Source organism: Molothrus ater, chromosome 11 (genome assembly GCF_012460135.2).
Source record: "Molothrus ater isolate BHLD 08-10-18 breed brown headed cowbird chromosome 11, BPBGC_Mater_1.1, whole genome shotgun sequence".
NCBI lineage: Eukaryota > Metazoa > Chordata > Aves > Passeriformes > Icteridae > Molothrus > Molothrus ater.
This window is the reverse complement of record NC_050488.2, coordinates 16,500,565-16,526,203: the sequence shown is the minus strand read 5'-3', so window position 1 is coordinate 16,526,203 and position 25,639 is coordinate 16,500,565. Positions and strand designations below refer to the sequence as shown.

Below are 25,639 nucleotides of genomic sequence, written 5' to 3'. Positions count from 1 at the left end.
AAATGTTACTTTGTTTTCCTAGCATTTTGGAGTTTTTCCTCTGTTTGAAATGCTTTGACTTCTCTGCTGTCATTTTTACCTGCTGTGACTAGTGGTGCAAGCTCTCCCTGCACATTTCATTTTCCTGGATGATTTATTTACTACCAGTGATACTGCAGAGCCCTTGACATAGTAATTGCAATGATGTGATCGTCCAAACATCAAAGGCAGGAGCCCCTGGTTTCTCATCTCCCTCATGCTGCTGCACTCCTCCCACCTCTCCCTTTGTGCTCCCTCTTTGTTGCTTTAATCCTTGAGGAGAAGGAAAGAATTATGTCATAATTGGATAAGAACTGAGGAGTGCTGGAGCAGGTTTCTGGATGTGCCTCCCTCCCTGGCTGGCTTTGCTCAGAGGTGCCAAAATGCTCTTTGGGCTTTGCAGTCCCCATGTCCCCTGCCTGACCCAGCTTCAACTGGCTGTGTCCCAGCAAAGATGGGCTGGGCAGAGAGCAGGGTGGTGCCTGCTTTGCTCTGCCTGGAGAAACACTGGGGCTGGGTGAGTGGGAGAGCCCTGGTTTTCATCTTCCCCACCTGTTCCTGCACCTTCAGGGCTCAGACAAGTCCTGTGCAAGAGGGGAAGGTGCTCTCCCCTTGATGGGCTGAGCAGGACCTGGCTGTGCTCCCGTCCTCCCTCTGCTCCCTGAGTCTGATCTCAGAATCACTGAGGCTGGAAAAGCCCTCGAGGACCATTGAGTGCCACCATTGTCCCAGCACTGCCAGCTCACTCCCACCATCAGCTCCAGCACTGAACCACATCCCTAAGCACCACACATGCAAGTTTTCTGAGCATTTCCAGGGATGAGGACTCCACCAGTTTCTTGGATTTTTCTCTCTGCCTGATGCCCAGGAGCCCGGCCTGGGCTCAGCCTCTGCAAAGCCTGAGATGGGTGCACAGCTCAGACCTCTCTGTCCTTGTCACCTCTGCTCTCTGGAGCCTGTCCCAGGCAGAAGTGATGCTCTCCCTGGCTGCCACTGACCCTGGCTGGGTCTTCAGGGCAGTCCCAGTCCACTCCAGTGTGTGCAGCAGGTCCTGGCTACAGTGATTGCTGCAAACCAGAACCTGAGCATGCTGCATAAACACAGCTCTGCTCTCTTCTATCATATAAGAAAATCCATCTTGCAAGAGAAGATGCTGGCAGGATGAAGCAGAATCAGAACAGGTTTCATTCAGCAGGAAGGAATTTTAATTTTCACTTTGAGGCTCTTTGCAGGTCTGATTGGGGTTGAGGAGCTCATCTTGTGCACACTCTCCTGCCAGTTGCTGTGGGGCTGGGCAGATGTTGCAGATGTTCATCCCTCTGCAATGCCAGCTCCCTCCCAGCTCTGCAGCCCCAGTGCAGCTCCTGAGCTCACTGGGGACCTGGGATGCTGCTCTCTGGAGAACAGGCTCCCCAAGAGCTGGCTTTTGGAAGAGGCCCCTCAGCAGGGAGCTAAATGTTAATGTGGGGGATTAAAGACTGCTTGGAAGGTGAAAGTCTGGCAGCAGTGTTGAAGTGCTAAATCACCGCTCAAGGCATGCTGGTTTCACCAATTCAGGCTGAGACCATTAATTAACTTGTTCTGTGAGTGTGCACATCTCATTTAAGCAGCTTTCTATTATTTGGGAGGAGAACAGAAGGGAAGAAAGTACTAGGAAATACACTGATATTTCTTCATCTTTTGAAAAGCAGCTGGAAGCTCCAGTTCCTGCTGAGAGCAGAGTGGGGTGAATTCCCACTCCCAAGATGATGTACTCTGGGATTTGGAGGGACCAGCTGACCCAAGGCAGTGCACTTAGCCCTTGGCACAAATTCTGTCTCTTCCCAGACTGCAGGAGCCAAGGCTGCTGCTGCTCCATTACATGCTAATAGTCTGAGAAATAAAATACAATTATTAGTTGAATTGTTAAATGGACCTAGAGCCTGAATCAGAAATTGCTTTCCAACAGCAACTGGAGCATACAGTAACAAAACAAAACCAAAACAAAAAGAGGCAAAAGAAGGATTACTGCAGGGTTTATTTATTTTATATGCTTAAGGACAGTGCAGTGGACTGTTTGGTAGAGGGGATGCAGTTCTGGGTGAGGCTGGGATGTAGCTGTGCTCCAAGCTCTGGAACTGGCTTTTTGTGTGCAGCCAGGTCTGTGCTTTGCTTCCTTTATCATAAAGGAGTGGGGTCTGTGAGAAGATGGCAAAATCTGTCAGGTTTAATGTGCTGTTCTGCATTGAAATAGTGAATATCACTGTGTTCAGCCCAATACATGCCAAGTCCAGCATTCCAGCACTGCCATCCTGGAGCAGAATGGATTCTCTTTTCTGAATCTGGCTGTTGAGTGCTTCAAAACACCCAGCAAGTCCTGGGGGTGCATTGGGAGGTCCTGTGGGCAAAGCTCCCCTCTCGCCGGGGATGACAGGAAGATGGGATGGGATGGAAGCAGGTCCACCATGGAAAGAGCTTGGGGCTTAGCTAGGTGCTGGTAGCTTTGCTATAGATTTTGCTGTGGTTTATGTCCTTTTGTCTCTTGGTGAAGGTGGTAGCACACAGGGAGCAGCCAGCCCCTACCTGTTCCCCTGCAGCAAGAAAGATTCTGTTGGGAGACGACTGCCCCCAGTCTCTGCCAAAGGAAAACAGGCCAGGAGTGTTGAAGCTTGTCTGCAGAGCTGCAGGTCAGCATGGAATCTGCTCTCCCCAGAATGGAATGCACTGTGGGGTGTGGAGGGAGAGCATGTTTGGTTGTGAGGGTTTTGTTTATGCCAGGAGCTTGGCTGGGTGAAGGCAGATGGAAGTAATTTTAAGGGACAGGAGCCAGCTGACAGTTGCATCTTGATTCTGAGCAACTGTGGGCCAGCCAGCCCTTGGAGGAAGCTTTTACCCTAACCCCTGTCATTTAGTGGTTGTTCTGTGCCCTAAGAATGAGGTTTTCTGCTCCCTTACTGTCTGCCCATGGTGTTTTTAGATGCTGCTGCAACTCCAGCCCTTACTGGTAATCACAGAATGAGAGATCACAGATGATGGGGAATGATGATTTCCATGATGTTTGCAGCTCTTAAAGGGTTGTGGCCCTTTGCTTTTGATTTCTTTTCTTAAATCCTAAAGTCCAGACTCCTGGAGTGCTGTTATTGCAGTAGCTGCTCTCCCTCTGCTTGGTTTGTGAATCTCAGGGCAGCTGAGGAGATCCTGGAAACAGGAACCTCAGAAGGCAGATGGAAAGAAGCCCAGATGATGATAACTGTATAATGCATTTCTCACTGCTTTATGCTGTCTTATCCCAGACAAAGCTTTATCTTTCATCCCATAATTATGTGATTCCCTGCAGGCAGCTTAAAGTGAGCTTTCCAAAGGTCGATAATTTTATCTATTAGATGCCTTCTATGATCTCTAAGTGCAGACATGGGTACTTGAAGGAAGGTTTCCAGGGCAAATTCCTGTAGTTTGAGTGAAGTTCACTACAAGACTCAATTGCTTTGAGCCTGTTTAGCAGGATTGTCCACATTTGCATTTGTGATCTGCTGGAGGGGGATGCTTCCCCTGCCACCTTCCCTTTCAGCCTAAGCTTTGAATGCATTCCTCCAAGATCCTTTTCTTTTTCCATACCTGTCCCAGAAAATGAGCAGAACCAACAACTGGCTTTTTTTTTTTGATATTTTGAACTTAATTTAAAACATGTCCAATTTTTTTTTTTGCTTGTCATCTTCTTCTAGATTGCATTATGTGTTATGGTTCATACTAAAGGAAAATAAACTTTCATAGGTAGTGAAGGGAATAGATGTTTTTCCAGGCTGAATTCAGCTGCAGCTGTGTAGGACAACACTCCCAGGGTGGCTCAGCAGTGTGATTCAGGGTGCAGAGATCACTCAGAGCAGCGATTACAGAAGCCACATCCATTCATCCCTCAGTGCTGCCCTTGCTGGTACATGGCCTTTCCCTAAGGAAAGGGGAAAAGAGCAAACCTGTGAGCTGCAGGCTAAAGCAAACAGATAAGAAGCTTTGAAAACAGATGGGACTGGTTTGAATCCAATCCTGCAAGGGGGAGTGGAAGGTGTTGGGGGCTGATATGCAAAGGGGATGACTCAGTGCTGTTGTCATCCAGGTCTCCTCTTGCAGAATTAGTGATTATTGCCCGAGAACATCATTTATCAGAACCCAAACTGGAGACAAAAGTCTCTAACCTGAGACCCCTTAGCACAGGGTCATTTCTGCAGCAAGGTGCCCCTGACTCTTGCCCCAAGGCTCTGGCAGGGGCACCCTCAGTGCTGCAAAGGGTCCTGCAGGCTCTCAGGGCTGGAGATTCACCAGCCCTGCTCCTTGGAAAATCACAAGCACAGGGAACCCCGTGGGACTGCATCAGGGATTCATTGGCTGCTGCAGAGATGAAGTGAAATTGCTGGATTCCTGTTTGGAGGGGAAAGTGCCACTAATGCTGAAGTGCCTGATGCTGTGGGAGCCTGGGTGTGGAGTGTGCTGCCAGCTGTGCACTGCTCTCAAAACGCTTTCCTTCCTTTTGCCCCAGTAACTGCGAGTTTGGGTGTGGTACCCTGCAAACTGGCCCATCCCAGGTACATATGGGTGAGGGACCCTGCTGCCATCTTCTCACAATCCTGGTCCTGCCTGTGTCTGATGGGCTTTTAGGAACAGCTTCTTGTTTCGGAGTCTTTGCTAGATCTGATCTTTAGTACAGCCTGAGTTTTACTGAACTACAACAGATGCTAACCACTGCTTTGGTTACAGTGCTTCTGGATAGAAAAATATCAAAAAATTCCTTTAAAAAACGCCAAAAGAAATCACCCAACCCCTACCCCTGGAGGTGTCACAGACCAAAAGAGATGTCAGCCTCCCCAGTGCTGCACAGGTGCCTGGTTAGGAGGCATCACCTGGAGAAGGTGACAGCCCCTGGCACACAGAGCAGAGTCACAGCTCTGAAGGGACAGGGATTCTTCCTCTCTTGGGGTGATATGGCCCAGGCTCCCAGCTGAGCTGGGTACCAAAGCAGCCTCTGGGAAATTGTGCTCAGCAGCTCAAGCCAAGCCCCTCGATGCCTCGTGGGGCACTGCAGATCAGTGCTGGGGCAAGACTGGGCTCTTACCACAATCTCAGCTCTTTAATTAAAGTAACATGGAACAAAGCAGGGAGAATTAGTTAAAAATAACAACTCTCAGAAGTACAGCTTGTCTTTTTATTAGGCTTGTCCTCACTTTCTCTGCTGCTCTGATAAGGAGGATGTTCTCCCTCTAGGGTGGAGGGAATAAACTGGGATGGAACTCATTTGTTGGGGCATTATCTGTTAATTAATTTTGAACACTAATCCTGTTCCCCATGCACTGTTTCTTTTTCTCCTGGTTTTAGAATGCAGAGCACAGTTCTGCTCAAGGAGAGGAGGGGCAGCTTTGCTGTGTTACAGGAGGGGGGACCTTGTGTTGTCCCATTGTCCCCAGGGCTGGAGGAGCTTTTCCCTAACCCTGTGCTGCAGCTCACCTTTGGGAAGGTGGGAACTTTCCCAGGAGCCCACCCAGAACGTGGAGAACTGAAAATTCACATTAAAGGACGCCCTGAGCCTGAGCTGCAGCCTGTGCTGGTGTGAGCCCCCCAGGGCGGGGTGGAGGGGCTGATCCAGTGAATCCCAGTGGAGCTGGCACTGCTGGGAGGGAATTTCCCTCCACAGTGGGCCAGGAACCCCGTGTCAGTCCCAGCAGTGCCTGTGCTCCTGCGCTGGGCAGGAAGGCAATGCCAGAAAATCACTGCAGTTGAGGAAAAAAAAAAATATATATATAATGTTTTTTTTCTGTACATTTCTCTTTTTAGAATAATCTGAAAGAATATTTGAGCCTCTGGACAATATGAGCTGGTTTCCTTTTTGTACCCAGTCTTCTGATGGAATACATTCTGTTTTTAAGTGGTCTCTTTAATCTGATGGGAAGTTTGCCATTCAAACAGGGGGAAATGTGGGCTCTCTTTAATCTTTTTTGATTAAGTGATATTATTTTTTTTCCTCTTCTTTTTAGTCCTTTCTCTGGCTCAGCAGTTACTCCTGGCTGCCCCTGCATCCTGCTCATTTAGCTTTGCCTGGTCTTTCAAAATCAATATGTGCTGCTAAATTACTGGAGTTGGAGAATAAAATAAAAAAAACAAAATCCAATACGAGGTTTTGGCATGTAAGTATGGCTTATAAAGTCCTAGGATGGTCTTTAATACAAGCCATCTTGCTTTCTCATTTCTGGTGTATACATAAGAGTCCATAAGTGAAAATCCCTGTTCAAGGAAAGGAGTAATAATATTCAGCAATCCTGGAAAAGGGCTAATTCTTCATTCTGTCCAAGTTTCTAAGCTGCTGCAGGTGTCTCAGGCAGTGACTTCATGTGCTGCCCTGCAGATCCTTCCCACAGTGGCTCACTTTCTAGTAACAGAGTGAAGGGTGACCTCTGTGCTGTCATCTTGCTTGGAGTTCAGGTGGATTAAGGGACAGACTGGAAAAAATGTGTATGAAACAAATTCCAGCTTGCCAATATGCTCTTAGAATACACAGAGCAGGAAAACATTAATTACGTGGGGGCTGTGGGCAAGACTGATTTCTCACAGGGGAATTCTTGGATATGGTTTGTTTCACTCCCTAAAGCAAGGAGACATTTGGGGTCTGGGTATGGAATTGGGACCATGATGGCCTTGAAGTGGTGAGAGCAACTTACAGGAGGAAAATTGTCCTTTTCTTAAAAAATAATGTTCTTTTTGGTAGTATATCTTAAATTATGTTCCTTACTAGTCCGAGACCAATTTTCTTCTAACAGAGATCAATTTTTGAAGACTTTTATCTGTAATAAAACTGCATTTTGTTAGTTAAAACATGGAGTAGAACTGACTGAAGGGCAGTCCCTGCTGAGATGGGGTCATTCACAGGGCTGTGCTGGGTTCTGGCCCCTCCAGAACCATCTGTTGGCACTGGAGGGGCTGACCCAGCCTGGAAGGACTCCAGGAAGTTTTGGATCAGATTTCTGGTCCCTCACATAAATAACCCACCATCAGAAAAGGGTCCCCTGGGAATATTTGATCTGTTTAACTATTGTTCTAAGCAAATCAGTCCCAGTGGAGGTTATTAAATCCTGGTGAGAACTTACACTTAAATCCCTATTCCCATGATATTTCCTACTAGGACCAGGTATTGTTGCCATACAAAGGCAGTTGCACCATGGTAGGCATTTACTGTAAATACCTAAACTGCAGAGCAGCTCTCCCAGCACTGGGGTTTGATCTTGCTGTTTCTGGCATGAAGGAATTCAGCTGGTGAGGTCCTGGGTATTCCCATGGGAAAGGGGAACTTTTGCTGTGCTGCTGTTGGCTCATTGATTTATATTTGTCTGGTATATCAAACAAAATTAGGGCCTGGATTTTTTATTTTTTGTATGTTTGGTTTTTTGTTTGGGTTGTTGTTGGTTTTTGTTGTTTTTATTCGGGTTGTTGTTGTTGTTATTTTTGGTGTGTGTGTGTGAATTGCTAGGATTCTTCATGAATTGCTGTGTTTCCCCTCTGTAGGTAGCCAAATAACTCTCTGCCTCTCTCTCCTGGCGTTGTGGAGACAAATTTAGAGGTTCTGCTGAAAAACCGTGCACTGTTCAGTAAATATTAGCACTTTGATGGGGAAAACCATCAAAAGCAGGGTTTAATATTGGAGCTGGTGAGGGGATTTGAGCAGCCAGGGCGCTGGGAGCAAGGGATGTACCTCTGAGAGTCCCTGTCAGAGCCACACCACAGGCACAGAACAGTTCATAAAGTGTTTTATTAACAGTTAATAAAGTACTTTATTAACCGGCCCTCAATATTTATCATAAATAAAATGTATTTATTCCTCCCTCATCCCACTGTCCCCTCTGAAGTCGCTCAGTGCCGGTTGTGCTGAGCTCTCTGAGCTGTGGAGGTTTGGTGCTGGCTGCCCTCTAGTGAGGCACTGCCCGGCAGGAATCAATGAATGAATGAATGAATGCAGAAATCCCTGCCCGGCCACCGCTGCTCTCCATCCGCGGCATCCCCGAGTTTTTGATCCATCCCTGGAACCTCAGCCTGGTCCTGCTCCGCCTTCCCGGTGGGAATCTGCTCTCGGCCATTAGTGGGTGTTAAATGAGAGGGGAGAATTCGATTTTCCTCAAGAGCATCACTGCAGGGGGTGCAGGGCATCTGTGGGGTCGTGGTATCCGTCTAATAAAATTTAATAAACTTTTGGGAGGCTTTGGACGGCTGGGGCAAGTGTGTGCCCTGTGTGCTGGGAGCCCCCTGTTCCTCTCAGTGTGCTGGCATCCCTCTGTGCCAGCCACACCCCTGGGAAAGGTTTTGCTTCGTGTCCATAGGGCTGAAATACCTTGGAATGGGCTTTTTTTGGGTTTTTTTTTTTTTTTGCTTTGTGTCCATAGGGCTGAAATACCTCGGGATGGTTGTTTTTTTTTTTTTAAATTCTGTATTTCCCTGGCTGTTTGTACATTGTAGTAATCGTGGTGTGGGGAGGGTGCAAGTCCTGCCACCATCATCATTGTGATCACTGGGATTAAAATGGAGTTTTTGAGGTGAGGTTGGCAATCCTGGAGTCCTCGGGGTTGGGACTCCCCAAGAAATGTGGGCAGCTTCCCTAGGCTTGAGTTTTATGTGAGGGTCCCCAAAACCGTAATCTGTGCATGCTGCAGCTGCTGAGGAGAAAAGCCAGGGAGAGCAGGAGATTTTGGCAGTGCTGGATGTTTTTAATGCTGGAGCTGCCCTCTCTGAGAGCAGGTGTGTGGATGCAGGAGGGGAATTGGACAGATTCCTTGCATAAAGCCAAGCTTGAAACACTCACCAGAGCCTTGGGCCATGGGAAGACCGGTCCTGCTGCTGCTTTTTGGGGATACCCAAGGGCTGCAGGAGGGAGATTGGGTAAACAGGGTTAGAAGAGCTTAGTCAGGATGTGTTTGTTTAAAGGATCTGCTTCAGCCTGAGTCTTGTAATTTGGTAACAAGTGTGTTTCTGCTCCTTGGAAACATTTCATTCATTAGCCTAATGGAGGGGAGGATTATGCAGAGATGAACCTAAAAGATGCTAAGCAAGGAGGGGTTTGCATGTGGACTGAACCAAGGCATGCAGCAGGAGTGGCTGCTGGGCTGGGGGACACAGGAATGTCACCATGGAGCTGTGCTGTGGTTCAGTCTGTGCCAGGGGGTCTTGGCTGTGTCCCTGGTGTTTTCTGTAATCCCTGTCTGCTGTTACAGGCTGGGACATGGACATTGTTCTGTGTGACTGTGGGTAAAAATCTGGAAAATTGTTTCCATTTAGGATGCATGAGATTTTTGCAAGGGAAAATAGATGTTCTGCCTTGTGGTGTCCCATAAAGACGCTGCAAAAATAGTGAAAAAATAAAAAGGACGAAATCCATACATGGTGTATAAAACTGAGGATGGGAGACTGTGAGGATAAATTGATTAGGTTCCAGCAGAGCAATCCCAACAACAGGCCAGAAGTGCACTCAGGCACAGATGCTTTAAATCCTGAATGTCAGAATCTCCAAGTGGAGCATTCTGGTTGCTGCAGGCAGGGCAGTGGCTCCTTTGGGGGTGCTGGTTTTGCACACACCTCTGGGATGCACAGTGCAGCAGGTGAATCTCTCCCCACACAGGTCTCTATTAGAGGGCTGAAATGCAGCAAAGCACAGGCACTAACAGTGCTGCAGTGAGGAAGGATAAAGTGTCCAATGACTTCTCCCTAGCAAGTTATTTTATTGGGAGAAGTGAGAAAAAGCATCCCAAGATCTGATCTCATTGGGGCTCTCTTGAAGAACTGAAGTGAGATTGTGTCTCTGATGGCATCAAGGGAGAGTCCCACAGCCACAGGTGGGCCAGTGGCTCCTGTGCCAGGCTGGCTTGGCTTGGGATCAGCCTTTCCCTTGGCTCTCTGCTGGCTCAGAGCTGTTTTGGTGCATTTATGTGGTGCATCCCTTAGGCAAAAAAGCAGCTGCTGAAACCTGCAACCATGGGAGTTGAGATATTCAAGGTGTAAGGAGAATATAACAAACAGGTTGTACTTCCAGACCAGCTGGACCCTTTTGAAGCATTGATGGATCCTCTCCTTTCCTTCCATGGGAGATGAGGGCAGGTTGTTTCTAAAGTGATGCCATTGTCTTGATTTCTTACAGCCTGTGACATAGATGGGGCTGGAGGGAAAGAAGTGGGAACAAGACTCCCCATTCCTGAACAGTAAAATTAGGGCTGTAGAAGAGGAGGTGCTTATATGTAAAACAAAATCTGGGAGGAGAAAGGATTTGTTTTGCTACAACTTTGGCATTGAAATTCTAGGTCTTGTTTTGGCCTTATTTCAGTCATCAAATAACTTCTTTGAAAGTAATTAGGTGAAAGTCTTAAACCCTACGAAACCACTTGATTTTTTGGGTATGTTTTTTTTTGTTTTCCAAGCTGGGGCAGGAGTGAACACATGACTTCCACACCTCCCGTGCCGAGCTGGCCCTCAGCAGAGGCAGCAACAGGCTGAACCAGTTTGCTCATTGCTTTGTGTGCTCTCCTGTCCCGCCTGCCCTGGGAGGTGCTGCAGGAATTCCCCTGCCTGCAGCCACCAGCTCGGGTGCCCTGGTGTGTGCCCAGAGCCCCTGGCCAGCGACAGCCACCCCAGGCTGTGCAGAAGAGCCAGGACGAGGTGGGGGCGCTGAGAGGAGCATCAGGACACGGATCCAGGAGAGTTTATGGCGTGTGCCAGAGGGTGAGCAGTGCAAGCAGCTTTCCCTTCCAGGAGGTGCCTGATTCCTGAGGCTCAGGTGAGAGCAACTTCTTTGAGCTGATGTTAGTTGAGCCTGGGGGATTGTTACCACCACAGGAGCTGGGGGATGTGGTTGGTGGAGGTGCTCCTGGAGCTTGGGGCAGAAGGGACAGAGCATGAAGGGTATTCAGAGGGTTCTCCCGGGTTTATTTTGCATGGGTGTTGCTCATGGCAGACCTGCTCTTGATGTGGCTCCCGGTGCTGGTGGCTCAGCTGGCCATGTGGGCATGATGTTGACCGTGGGTGGTGAGGGGATGGAGGCTCCCAGCCCCAGAACACTTGCTGCTGCTCCAGCTGCTGAGGGCTCTGCTCCCCTTGCTGAGCACAGAGCCCCACCAGCTGCTCTGCAGGGAGAACAGCAGCGATTTGGGCCGAGCTGGGGTGCGGGCTTGGCTCTGTCGCCTGTCAGTCTGTCCAGCTGTAACTCAAGGGAGCTGCAGATGGGGCAGCCCTGGGAGGGCTCTGCACCCCCAGCACTGGGGCTTGGCACCCCCTGAGCTCCCCATGGGGACTGTCACCCTTGGGGTCAGCTCTGTGCTGGGCTCCCTGGTGCTTTGGTCACTGTTTGAGATCCGAAACCATTGCACACAGGAGACTGGGAGCTGCCTGACCGGCATCTGAGGCTTTCACAAGCTCTTGTGTACGAGTCCCTTGAATTTCAATCTAAAGATGTGGAACTGTTGGCTGCTTTTCTCCTTCTCCTTAATCATAGTGGAAAATTTGCAGCAACCCCCGGAACACTTAGAAGAGAAACTGCTGATCTAAATGTGCTCTGGCACAAGGCACAAACAGCTGGAAAATGTGCCTTCCCCTGCAATCTGTTAGGGATGTGTAGCATCATCAAGGGCTATTCACTGGAGCTGGCACTGTGGGCCTGTGCTGCGTGTGACAGAAAAGAAATGTTCTGTCCCCACCTTTCAGTGGGTTGTGTCCCCAGTGGGCAGGTGACAGATCCCTTTCTCTTGTGACAGATGCTCTGCCCAACAGCTCAGCTCTGCCTTGGGAGGGCTGTGGGAGTAAATCCCTGCAATGGAAGCTGGCAGCGAGCAGATTGGGAAACAGATGGTGCTGTGCTACAATTTTACCTGCTGTAGGGCCAGTGCATCGCTTAGCAATACAGAAACAGGAGTTGCAGTCCTTTGGCTGCTGTGTTCCTGGTGGGGGGAGGAATTATTTGATTTAATATTCAGCAGCAGGGGAAGGGGGAAAGGATGTTCACTGTAACTCTTTTTATATTTTCCTTAACTCCCTGAGGATTTGAAAATGTAACACCAGCTAGGTTTGGTTTTGAAGCTCAGAATTTATTTTCCCCTTCTGTGAGTTAGTTGTGTGCTGAGGGAGCTTGCTGTCTCATTGGGGACAGGGAAGGGAAGGTATCCCCAAGAAGGGACAGATATCCCCATGTCCCTGCCAAGGCCACGGAGTGCCTGGGGAGGGGGGAAGGACAGGGCTGTGATGGGGGACAGTCCCCTCTATCTATCCCCCCCTAAGGAGCAATGTTACTGCCTCTGCAGGCAGCCTGTGGGACATTTGAGCCCCTCTCAGCTTTCAGCTGTGCTTTCTTTGCCCTCCAAAGCCCCATTCCTGGAGCTGTTCCCACCCAAAAGCTCCCACCTGCCTTGAGGTATAGGGGGAGGAGGGAATGAAACTGGGTGTAGCAGGGCCCAGCCAGAAGTAGCTGGAAGTTCTCCTTCCTCCTGATGTGGAACTGTGGGGAGGGAGGAGCAGGTGCTCTGGTTCCCCTGGGCTGGATGTCCCCTGTCCCCCTCCAGCCAGGTGCACAGGGTTGGGTTTCTGGGAGCATCCCCCAGGACCAGCTGGGCAGGACAGAGTGACCTGCTCAAACTGCCAGGCCAAGGGCCCTTTGTGCTACAATTTTGCCCATTAATGTGAATGAGAACAGCAGACTTTAAAAAAAAAAAAACTCAGTTTGATCCTCTGACCTCTGAAAGGGCCTAATATAAGCACCCCAGCTCTACTTCCAAGCATCCTCTTCCTGCTCCAAATGGCTTCCTTTTTCCTTGGCTAAGGTCTCATGTCCTCTCCAAGGAGGAAGGGAAAAATACATTACAATTCTGCAGTCTTGGCAAGTGAGGAATCACACCCATGAAAACAAATAGCCGCTAATTAGGGCCATGAGAAGCTGATTGAATCACAGCGCTGATAATGGCAAGGGCAGTTTTCAAGTCTGCTTCACATCCCAAGGGGGCAGGGAAAGGGAAGCAATGGGATTTCTTCTTTTAGGAAGCCATTTTAACCCCTCTTATCCATTAATTTAAAAGTTTCTCTGTCAACAGGTACTATTCAGTCCCCGGTCTGCGTTGTCTCCATTGGAAGTTGAGGGGGAACTGAAGTTACTGCCTGAGATAATTGTTAACAAATGCAGAATTCTCATTTGTGCCCATTACAGCAGGAATAACTTTAAAAGTGTATGAGTGGTCTCAGATTGACCCCATTGGGGAGTTGATGCTGTTGCAGGATGGCCAGAAGAGAGATCAGGGAATGTGGGGAGCCTGGCTGGGCTAAAGCCCCACTCTCAGCAAGTCTGCTGGGCTTCCCTTTTTACCAAGGTGATGAGGAGGGAAAAGCTAAAAGGAGTTAAAAACCAGAAGAAAACACTGGATCTGAAGTATATTGAGTTTTAACAGGCTGTTTTATCAACAGTCCTTTGGCAAAATGGGAGAATGGGCTTTACCATTGCCGTTTCCCTTCTGTTCTCTCCAGTTAGCTACAAAATGAGTGACTGAGCTGTGGGCTGAGGTGACACCCCTGCCTCTGCACCCTTTCCTCACCCTCCACAAGTGCAGGGATAAGTAAAAAAACCAAAACAACACAGTTTTTCCTGTGGATCTGCCCATGGCCACCAGCTGTGGGGACAGATGTGCTGGCAAGGGGGGAGTTGCTGTGCCCCCTGGGTCTGGTGGGGTTGTGAGGAGGGGCTGAGCTGTGTGTGTCCTCCCCTGGCAGGGACAGGGCTCTGTGCCCACTCCTCACCCTGTTTCCTGCAGGCTGAGCTGTGTGTGTGCCCTCCCCTGGCAGGGACAGGGCTCCGTGCCCACTCCTCACCCAGCTCCTCACCCTGTTTCCTGCAGGCTGAGCTGTGTGTGCCCTCCCCTGGCAGGGACAGGGCTCCGTGCCCACTCCTCACCCTGTTTCCTGCAGGCTGAGCTCAGTGTGTGCCCTCCCCTGGCAGGGACAGGGCTCTGTGCCCACTCCTCACCCTGTTCCCTGCAGGCTGAGCTGTGTGTGCCCTCCCCTGGCAAGGACAGGGCTCCATGCCCACTCCTCACCCTGTTTCCTGCAGGGTCAGGTCCTGCTGACCTCAATGGGCTGCCACAGCCCCCGTGGCCACCCCAGCTGTGTCCCCTCAGCCTTTCCCTCCCTCTTCCTCTCTCATTGTTTGTGTTTCTGACATTTCCCCACGTCACTGCTCCCACCCTGCAGTGTCTGATAGCGCTGCTGGCGTCAGGCCTTTCTCTTGGGGATTCCTTCATAAAAAAGAGGGAAAATTGCATCAGGACTTGTGGCTTTCAAAGGAGGTTTGCTCTGTCTCAACTTGACCTGTCTTGGTGAGAAGAACTTGGAATTTCTGTAGCATCAGTGCAGCCTTCTTGTCCAACTCCTGGAAGCTCCTGGGCAAACACGAGGGTGGCAACTGGGGGAGGACTGAGCTGTGTGGTAGCTCCAGAAGGAGCCTTGTGGAGCACAGAAGCAGAGTTCAGGGTTTTGGTGCAGATCTTGTGGGCCACAGCAACATCAGCAATGGATTAAAAACCTGTATGAGTTCTTGGGGCTGTGTAGAAAAAAAATATTTTTATATAAGTATATTTAATATATACTTGTATTAAAGAAGTATATTTAATAAAAGGGTGGCTTGAATAGCCAATGACTGCAGAATGCCTGCTGGGGCTGAGGAGAACAGGACAGCAGTGGCAGGAGGAGCTGCAGGAGGTGAAGAGTCCCCACTGGGCTCAGTGTGTTTGTTGGTGGGGCAGCTCGTGGGGCTCCCAAGGCATGCCCAGCCTCCCCATGAGCCTATTGAGGGCAGCTGGAGGCTTTCCACTGCTCTCAATGGGCTTTGGATCGAGCCCATGACATGCTGCTTGTTTGTTTTGGATGCCTGGTGAGGATGAAAACATCCTTTCAATGGCTGCTCTTTCTCCTTCTCCTTTGGACCAGCTGCTCCTTGCACCCCAGAGCCACAGAGTGACCCCTCTTTGGGAAAATGCCATGAGCTGCTCAGTTTGTTTCCTTCTCCACAGCCAGATTCAGCCACCCTGAAGCCAGGCTCACCTTCAAGAGATGCTTTACACCACAGCTCATCTGGTCTAACAACAAGACATCCCAACCTGCCTGCTTTCAAATTTTAGATGGTTATTGCCCATTTATTTGTCCAGAGCTGGCAAATGAGCACTTTACAGGTACTTTGTTAATAAAATGAGGCACTAATTGTTGTAGCAACAGATGAGACATTGTGAAATGTTGTTTTTGTGTTTCCTAGCTCTGGAAGTGCAATTGCAGCAGACCTGTGTTCACAGAAAACATCAGTCCATAGCACCAAAAGTGCTGGCAATTTATTATATGGACTTACAGTACCAATTTATTTTTGTGTCTTCTATTAACAAGTGCTCTCTCTTTCCCCTGGTTAGTGGTTGTCCCCTGGCTGGGAAAATGCACAGCTCTGCCTCAGAGGATCTGGACTGACCTCACCTACAGCAGGTGCAACGAGATCCATTGTCTTCAGACTGTGCAGGATCAAATCCCAGATAAAAATGTCCACAGGACCATTCTCCTGGGTGTGCTGGAGGGGTGGGGCTGGGGCCTGGGGGAGGTGAAGTGGGTGCTGGTGTGATGCTGTTCACAGGGCTCTCAGGTTGAGGGAAGAGACGAGGATTTGACTCCATGTTTCAGAAGGCTTGATTTTTTATTTTATGATATATGTTACCTTAAAACTATACTAAAAGAATAGAAGAAAGGATTTCCTCAGATTTCCTTATTCTAGCTAAGAATAGAATAGGAAAGAATGATAACAAAGGTTTGTGGCTTGGACTCTGTCCGAGCCAGCTGACTGTGATTGGCCATTAATTAGAAACAACCAACATGGGCCAATCAAAGATCCACCTGTTGCATCCCACAGCAGCAGATAACCATTGTTTACATTTTGTTCCAGAGGCCTCTCAGCTTCTCAGGAGGAAAAATCCTAAGGAAAGGATTTCTCACAAAAGATGTCTGTGACATGCTGGTGGTCCTGGAGAGCATCAGCTGCTCTGCTGTGCTGCTGCCCTCATCCCTGCCAGCCAGCAGCCCTGGGGATGGGCTACTTTAAATAAGGATTTTGATGCTATCAGTATTGGTGCTCTGCTGTGCCAGATGCTGAATGGACACAGAAGTGAATCCTGCTCTTGCTGGGTTTGTGGCCTGGAACTGGGGACAAAGGCATCCAAGATGTTGTCTTGGTTTGTGTTTGATGGAGTGCAGTGATCTGAGCTCTGTCATCTGCTACCTAGGGAAGGGCAAGTCCTTTCCTGGGTGCACCTTCCTGGGCTAGGCATGACCCATAAAGCCTAATCAAGGGCACAGCATTGCTCTGAGTCATGACTTTTCTGGAGGCTACAGCATCCTGAGTTACTCATCCTAAGAGAATGAATGCACTGAGGATATAATTATAAGAGTTAGATATCACTTATTCTCACTCTTTAAAAGATTCTTGTCAGGAAGCTGGTAGGTTTGGGTTCTTATTTTGCCTCTTTGCCCATATATATCATGCAGAATGCTGAAACTTTACTATCTCATTTATGCTTCCTCTTACAGAGCTGTAGATGTCTGCCCAGAATTTAGGTTATGCACTAATTCTGCCCCATTTGCCACAGATTAACGAGGCTATAAAATAATCATAAAGCTGGGGCAGCCCTGGTTTTCCATGCTCCTCACGTCCTTCCATCTACTGTGAAATACTTCATCCAGCAGTAATTACCTGGCTTCTCCAAGCTCCCTTTAATGCTCCTTGACGACTCAAAATGAAGGAGACGCTGTCCCACGTTTGTCTGGGACATTAGCAGGGCGATGGCAGCATCCATGGTGGTGCCTGGGGGAAGCTGGGCAGGTGTGGCACCTCTTGGGGAGCAGGGTGTCCACCTGAGTGACCAGAGCTGGGGAGGAGCCCCTCCTGCAGCCAGGGACAAACCAGTGGGGCTGGATGTGTCACCTGCCTGGAACCCTTTGGTCCTGCAGACTTGGCGCCTGCCAGGTCTCTGATGAGACCCTGAAGCACTTCATGGCTCCAGTGAGGTGATGGGCAGAGGAGTGTCAGCAGAGCCTGCACAGAGAGGAGCAGGGCTGGCTGTGGGAGGAGAAGGGACTGGGCTGACTCACCTGAATAACTGGGCACAGGAGGTAGAAATTCTGTCAGCATGGTGTGTGAGTGCACAGATGATGTTAGAGTTTTGCCTCCAAAACCAGGATGTGGAAAGTATTTTGTGCACTTTATTACTCTCCCCTGCCCCTCTGGGGGAGGTAGAGGTACAAGATGAAGGTGCAGAGGGTGTTTTGTCTCTTTCTATAATTTATTTTCATGGTGTATAATTTATTTTCAAAGGGCTGCTTGCCCTTTGCTCTGCAGGGTCTCAGTCCCTCTTTGGAGGCTCCTGTCCCCTCTCAGGCTTGGGGACCATCTCTGAGGGCTGGTATTGGGGTAGGAGGCATGGCACAGCCTGCATGGGAGTGAGAGTGACCTGCTACTGAGCTGGGACCTAGTTAGGAAACCCTGATGTGAAATCAGCACCTTCAGGTAGGTGAAATCAGCAGCTTGGAGAGAAACTGCTTTTCCTGCCTCAGCTTGCCAAGGCAGCCACAGTCTCTCCCCCCTGTGCTGTCACTTCCCCTGGATGCTCCCCAGAAGGACAGCCCTCTGGGCTGGGGTTGGGGTGTCCTCCCTCTCACAGGGGGCTGCTGGGGCTGAATCATTTCCTCTGGCAGCTCTGTCTCAGGGAGGGAGGCTCTGGGTGAAGCCCTCTCTGTTGGTGGTGCCAATCTCTGCAGCTCTGAGGATGCTCCACGTTTCCACCCTGTGCCATTTGATCTCTGGCTTCCTCCAGATGTGACCTGGGAGTAGAACCAAGAGCAGGATGGTTTCCCATGTCACTGGTGATGACTGTCCCCTCCTGAAGGAGCTTTCCTTGAGAAGGAAGCCCTTCCCACAAAGCAGAGAACAAGAGGGTGGTTTTCCAGGCTCCTGCCCCATCCTGGAGCAGGGAAGGCAGTGTCACATCCTGAGCTGCTGTGCTGTGTCCCTGGGCAGGTCTCTGTGCCCACAGAGGTGCAGACAGTGGTGCTGGTGGCTGGGTAGGTGTCAGCCTCCCTGCTGCTCCCCATCCTGCTCTGCTGGCCATCACCATGCAGCTGAGAAAGGACAGAAACCTGTATTTAGAAAGCATTCTAAATGGGATGCTTTGTTCTGTGTGATAGAGACAAATCCTCTTTCAGCTGGAGATCAAACTCTATTCTCCCATTTCCTCATCCTTCTTTCCTCACAGGTCTGGTGTTTCTCCCTACTGGGTATCTTTTTGTTACAAACTGACTTTGAGGCTGTAAAGTTCTCCCACCTTAGAAGTACAAATTTAAATTTATAAATTAGAAAAATTTCAATGTATAAACCTTTAAGTACAGTGTGTGTGTAGGTCCATGTTAATAGTGACCTGCATTAGAAGTCCTGCTCCCTGCTGCCAGGTGTCACGTAGCCTCCTCAAGCATCCCCACCTGATGGTGTTTGGACACGTGAGGTTTCACTGAAGCCAGTGGAGCTGGGCTAAATTACAGCCCTGCTGCACTGGCCACAGGCTATGGGAGGAACTGGGGTTGTGATTGAAAACTGGGTGATGTTGTTCTGCTGGTGATAGCGTGGCAGTGCAAGGTGATAAACCCTGACTGGTGAAACTGGAGCATCTGCTGCTTGTTTTGAACCTGACCTGATTTTGTCGTTCTGGGTATGGCAGGTATGAAATTTGCTGTTTGAGGAATCAGCAGCTGCTTAATCATTTATAAAGTTAAAAGACTGTGGCACCTCATTTCTGATGTGAAGTGCTAATTAGTTTACTGTGGAATCCAGACTGCAGGAAATTTGTGTTTCTGGCACAGTGGCTGTGCATCTTTAAAAATGTGTTCATCACGGTGTTGTGTTTATATTATTAGTGTAGAGCAATACAGTGCAGCCCAGGCTCTGTGAGAGGAGGGAAAACAGCAGCACCTCCTTTAGAAATATGTAAGGCTGCTGTTAAATAAGCTTGTTAGAGGCTGTGCCTCATCCAGAGAGGAGAGCATTAGGCATCAGCCTCCCTCTGGAGCTGTGGATCATTTTGGGTGTAGTTGTGGCTTTCAGCTACAGCAGGCACTTGACACAGGTGCAGTTCAGTGGGCAAAAGCTGGGAATTGAAACTCCTGGTGTAGAACCTGATAAATAAATAGCTGTCACTGGATGCTGTTGTTAGCCTTAAAGGAGAGTAGCATGGCCCTTTTCATTTTTTCTAAATTTAATTTTCATAATGTGATGGCAGTAAATAAATCATTGTGGAAGTGTAGACTTAATTTCTGAGAGGTCCCCAGATTTGTGCTATATGAAGGATTAAGTAGGTTAGTTAGAGGCACATTATGATTAATTCTTTTTGATAATCTCAAGGAACAAAATTGGTTTGCAAACACTTTTACCAGAAGTTGAATCTTGCATCAGAAGCTCTCGATCAGGGCAGGCTGGATTACAGATTTATCCTGTGCACTGGTGCTGCTGCTTAAGCATCTTATGTACTGAGAGGTTAGAACATCAAAGAGAGGGTGCCCAGTGTCTGCATTTCACTTTATATTTAAGTTGGTAATTAAGGGCCAGAGTGTAGCAAAACCGATTTTTGAAAAGTCACTTCATCTTTATTTGGGGTTAATTGCATTAATGCTCACAGCTTGACAGACTTGGTTCATGACAGGAATTTAAAAAACAAAGTTGTAGGGGATATGCAGCCTTCAGCATTGTCTGAAAGTCCTAATTCCCAAGTAATCCTGTTGTTCATGCTCATGAAACCGCCTACAAAACAGCACCTTTGAGCAGTGCTTAAGTTTATTTTTAAAGGCAGTGTAATTGTGTGCTGTTGGCTTCTAACTTGAGCAAAATGGGAAGATTTTCATGCAGATCTGCACAGAGATTTGTGCAGAAAGGAGAAGCACGTGTGGGTGAAGCAGGATGAAGTGGGACTGCATCTGGTTCCTGGTGGGAATTCAGAGGACAGTGAGGTTTTTGGGTTCTAGCACAAATCTCAGTGATGCTGCTCATTGCCCTGGGTGGGCTCAGGGCTTCAGGGCTGGAGCCCTGGGAGTGCAGGTAACAGCAGATGTCAATAGTGGTGTGTGCCATGAAACAGAATTGCCTCTCATAACTTTGTGAGGGCTCTCTGTGGGTTTTTTGGTTTGTTGTTGTTTTTTTGTGTGTGTGTTCCCTGAACTGTACTGCTTTCTCTATGGAATGTTACAAATATTGGCTGCAATCAGGTGTAATCAATATGAGTGCAGAGTATGGATCAGAGCATGTTTTAAAGCTCTGGTCAGGACAGACATCTGTGAGCCTGCAGAATTAGACATTTTATGCATCTGCACAATAACTCACCTTTTTTGGTGGAAGGTTCAGAGACTGAAAATGATCAAAGCTTTAATTTCATTTGCTATCACCAGGGACTTTGTGTGTGTGTGTCCTTTCCTGCATGTCTAATCAAAAGTCCTGTCTAGGAGCAATTCTGCAATGTAGATTTAAAAGCAGATTGATGCTCTTGTCCTCTGGCCTCACAGGCAGATGAATTCTTTATTCATCCTTATTCTGAACTTCATATGAGCAACTTTGAAAAGAGGAGCAGCATTTCAGCTAAGCCTGGTTCCATTAATTTTGGCATAGAAGATAACATGCAAGGAAGCCTGAGATCCACTTGGGATCATCTTTTCCTATTATGTTGGTAGCAAACCTTTGTTCTTTTTATTACTCATTATTCTGGATCTGCAGTCAATAATGTGAGGAGAAGCATGAGTCTGCCACACATCAAGTTTTCTGTTGCCTTTTCAAGTGACATTCTCCTTAGATCACTGTTGTGTAGGCTTATTCCTTATCAGCAATGAATGCTGTGTTGTTCATATGACTGCACATCAAACAGATCTGCAGTAGCTGTCTCTTGTGCTCCCCTGACAGTGGTACATATATCTACAAAGACATTTTCTGAGAGCCCTCTCCCCCTCCTTCTCCTCACAGAATAGAAATCTGGATGGTAGAGCCTTTGGAAACCACCTGGGTATTTATCCTGCTGCCTTTCCCTTGCTGAATCTTGTTTTCTGTTCTGACTCTAAGGAGCTTGGGTATTATTTAGGTATTTCAAACTAACCCTCATACAGTCAGATTCTTAGAGTGGAAGTCAATAAAAGACTAAGACTGATGTGAATGGATAATTCATCAGCTGCATTTAACTCCACCCAAATTATCCTGAATTGCATTTAGCTGCTCTTTGCATCACAAACTTCATTTGCTTTTTATTTCTGTGTGTGTTTAACACTGTCCAGGTTCAAGGGACAGTGCACTCCTGTACTTGGGTCAGCTGGGAAGGTGAACTCCAGGTGGGACTTAATTCTTGTTTTATCACCCAGGGATGAAAAAATGGGTGAAGTTTCTGTTTGTGAGACTGGACTTGAAGTCCATGTGCCCTGAGAATAAGGGTGGAGAGAAGGTTCTTGCCTTGCTCCAGCAAAACCCATGGAGCTGTAACTTTGCTGTAGGAACGTGAAGCCTGCACAAGGTGATGGGGAAAAGCAGCTGGGAGCAGTGAGGAGGGAAGGCCTGAGTACCTCTGGCTCTGCCTTCTGAGCTGGAGCATCTGAGGCCATTGCTCAGGCTCACAGGAGCTTGTGAAGCATGAAGAAAACTGTGCAGAAATGTAAGTTCAGTGTAAAGATAGCATGGATCATAGAGCTATTGAAAAAACCAAACACGCAAACAAACCCAAAACCAAAAAACCTAGCACAAATCTGCTGTGCTCTGATGAAAGAGAAAATCATCATCCTTATTTTTCAATCTAGTTAGGTAATGGGGGAGGAAACAGGCAAAACAAAAAGGCACTGAGGGCAGCAGGCACAGCACAAAACCACGTAAACTTTTCCTGGTGGGTTGGTTGGATTTTCCTGGCACAGGACAGTTCCCTGAACTGTTTCTGTAGCTACAAAGGTCCTTTTCTTTTCTTCTAGAAATGGCACTTGAAAACTGAATCTTTTTTTTTTTTTATCTCTGTGTTTAAATTTGGATATGACTTGACCGCAGTGAGCAGATGCCATTGGAGATTTTCCTGGCTGATTCCTCTCCAAAGCAGTGTTCTGTGAGGGAATGGCAATTCCCTGCTGCCCAGCCTGGCACTGCTGCTGGCTCAGGTTATTAGAATAACCCCATGGATATTTGTGACCACTCTCTCCCAGTGGAAGAGGGAAACCTTTTCTGTTCAGTACCTGTGGATTGCTGTCAAAGTCCTCTAAACACAGTGGTGGGCAGCACTGGAGGAGGAGGAGGAAGATTCTTTTGTGGCTACAGGCTCTGAGTAATTCCAGGGCATGATAAAACCCGTGGAGTGGAAATATGGATGCTGGATTTCACTGTAGAGCCCAAATCTTTGTCTCTTGTTACAAGCAGGCATATCCTCCTCTGCTTGGGCTCACTTTGTAGCAGCTTTACCCAAATGAGCTTTACCCATTTGAAATGCGGTTGTTGTTTTCCCCATATGAAAGCAAGCAAGGTTTGGAGTGACCAGAACCCCCTGGCACCAGCACAGCCAAGGGACAGCAGCACCAAGAGGACCAGGGCTGCTTTCACTCTGTCATGCATGAAAGGGAAGAGGGAGATCTCGGAGACACAGGTCCAAAGCCTGTCTCAACAGGCAGGCAGGCATCTGCCTGCAGAATTACATCACCCAGCTGCCACAGCAGCGCTCACGGCGTGTGAGCTCCTGCAGTTGGGAGCAGGCTGATGAATAAGGGATGAAGGGGGGGGGGGGGTTGTGAATGCTTCCACTGAGCCGTGGGCACACAGGTGTGTTCCTCCCGTGAGGATATTTGGGACGGGCAGGCAGTGCCTTTGGGCAGGTTTGGTGGGATTTAGCTCTCCCACCCAGCCTGCGTGTGCCGGCTGCTCCTGCCCCTTTCCATTCATTGCATTGCACAAGAGTTCGCTCCTACAGGTCAGCCTTGCTGATGATTTTAGCCAAAAATCTGCTCCTTGAATCGATTCTTCAGCAAGGTGCTGATGGTAGCACACAGCTTCTGTCCCAAAAAGCTTAGAAAGTGTCAAATCCTTTGAGGAGGGGTTTAAAAAGATTAATCATGCTTTGTCTTCCACCTTCCCTTAGCTTGTAATAGGGAAAAGTGCTCAAATGGAAGGTTTGGGAGCTTTAACACTTTAAGCCCCAGGAGGGCAGGGTGCTGTTTAATTTTAAACTGGCTCGAGGCAAGGCTGGAGTCTCCTGTGGGTGATTATTGCAGTGTTTATTTGCTGCGGGCTGTTGTGAAGGGCTCGGCTACAATGCCCAGCTTTGTTTTTCTCCTGCAGCAAGTGCTGTGTTAATGGAGTTAGTTCAAGAGTAGAGTTTAATCATCTCTTCAGCACGTTTTGGGTGTTTTACCCATGTGGTGCAACAGCCGAGGGGAAGGTGTCGAACAGAGGGATGGCTCTGTGCTGTGGGTTAGAGCTGGAAGAGAAGTTAGTGCATCTGTTTTACTGTGAGGCACTGGCACAACTTGTGTTCAAAGCCAGCTTGGATAGGGCTCTGAGTAACCTGATCTAGTGGAATGTGTCCCTGCCCATAGCAGGGTTTGGGACAATATGAACTTTAAGGTCTCTTCCAAGCTATTCTATTTCTGCAGGACTGATTCGCCACCCTCCCCTCCTACCCCCCCTGCTTCCCAGAAGTGCCTTTTTCAAGTAGGATTTCTGCTGTATAATTTGAGCAAGGGCTCAGCCGCGAGAAAACGATGACAGCTTTGTTCCCCGTATAGCGGATAATGAGGTGTTGGAGGCAGATAGCTCGGGATTCGTGTGTGCAGCGCCTGCCCAGCTCATTGAAGGGCGGCAGCGCTCAGCGCCTTCCTCTCCTCCCGCAGCATCTAAATGGGCTTCTTGTCGGGGCATATGGCAAAAGGGTTAACATTTAATTGGAAAACACAGTGCTAGCTAGCGGGGCTTAACAGAGCTTTATATAAGCTGCTAAGGACAAGGCTGCTGTGTGAGCTGCTGGTCGGGCTGAGCTACTGCAGCCGCTGGCTGGGCGTCAGGAGCCGGGGCATGCCTGGGAATCTGCCCAGGAAGCGCCGTGAAAGAGGAGTTTGTTTGAAGGCTTGACCCTGGCTCTGCGCGGCAGAATAAAGCCGGGCAGCAGCCTCATGCCAGGCGTCTGAGCAGCGAGGCGGGCGCAGCATCCAGCGGAGGGAGCGGCCGATGGCTCCGGTGCTGATGTGCGGCGTGGAGGATGTGCTGTTCGGCGGCAGCCGCCTGCTCTGGACCGTGACCGTGGCCGCGCTGCGCCGCTGCTACTCGGCCCGGCTGCGGGCGTGCCGCCAGGCGCTGCGAGCCTGGTGTGGCCTCCGCGATGTCTACCAGGTAAAAAACACACCCCAGCTCAGCGTCCCGGCTTTTCCTTGCAGCGGCGTCCCGGCTTTTCCTCGCAGCGGCGTCCCCGCACCTGCCCCGCTGCGTGTTTGTTCTCTCTGCGAAGTGGCTGCGATGGGGTGAGGAGCATCGAGGCAGCACCGAAGGGTCTCCAACTGGCTCGGAGCTGGTCCCGGTGTTGCTTTCTAAGTGCTGGCTCTCTGCCTGCATTCAGGGGTTGGGGGGGATGCTTTCTGTGGCAAGTGTGTTTTGTCAGTCAATCCACAAGTGTTTTGGCCAGGTGCCCCCCATATAACACCCCCTGGGAGCCCCTCTTGCTGCTGTCACCATCGTTGCCCTCGGGATTTTGGGGCAGAGCTCCGGGAGCTCCTCTCTGCCTGTGCCCTCTCCCATGGGAGACACTGGCTGTGGCTTTTTCTGCCGCGTTTGTGTCACTGAATAGCGGCAGCTTGTAACGTGATAGTCCTGTGCGTGGCAGAGGGATTGCTGCAGTGGGTCCTGGCATTGCAACTGGGGGGCTCCCCTTGAGCAGAGCCCCGTACTTGCAGTCATTGTGGTGTCCAGTTGCAGTGAGGGTGGTGTCACTCCTTCTCGAGTCTGTTTTTGCTGGCAGGTGTTTATTTCTGTGTGTCCGTGCTTCTGTCTCGCATGTGAACTTGTGCTGCGTGCCTGCTCTCAGCCTCCCTGTGTGTGTTTGCTGCACCAGGGTGAATGTTTCAAAGCAGCTTCTCCCCTCTCCCTGGTGTGTTGCAATACAGAGAGTGACACAGCTCATAGCAAACAGCTCTCCAGAGCCACGAGGATGCAACTTCCCTGGGAAAGTCCTCATGCTAAGAGGACATCTGTGCCTGTTTAATCCTAAGGTGATCTGCTGGTATTTAGCTTTAGGGAGGGCTCAGGAGTGGGAGAGCAGCTTTGCAGTGCTAAATGTACCAGTGCTCGAATGTACCTTGGGCAGATGATGTATGGAAGCACTGTGGGGTGTGTCTGACACAGGTGTCACTGTGGATAGGGATCCATACAGGGATCCTGGCTAGTTAGGGAATGCAGGAGTAAAGGTGTCATTGCTCTTCCTTTGCCCACCTTTACTGACCTGTGGGGATGTTGTGGGAGGCAGCCCTGACTCTCTTCTTCCTCTCTAGCTACACCTGTGCTGTGTGGGTGTTATTTTCAGGTCCATTCACATAC

At 49.1% G+C, this 25,639-nt stretch overlaps 1 protein-coding gene across 2 annotated transcripts in view; it reads left to right on the top strand.

Moving 5' to 3' along the window:
* The window catches only part of FRMD4B (FERM domain containing 4B), a 125,052-nt gene that overhangs the window by 22,601 nt on the left and 76,812 nt on the right, over positions 1-25,639 (top strand). The window contains exon 1 of one of the 2 annotated variants that reach the window (XM_036391285.2): positions 23,906-24,442. The exons of the other annotated variant lie outside the window; for it this stretch is intronic. Within the exon in view, the coding sequence (XP_036247178.1) occupies positions 24,281-24,442 (162 nt within the window). The 5' untranslated portion in view covers positions 23,906-24,280. Of the gene's footprint in view, positions 1-23,905; positions 24,443-25,639 lie in introns of those variants that run through there. 2 annotated transcript variants of the gene reach the window in all.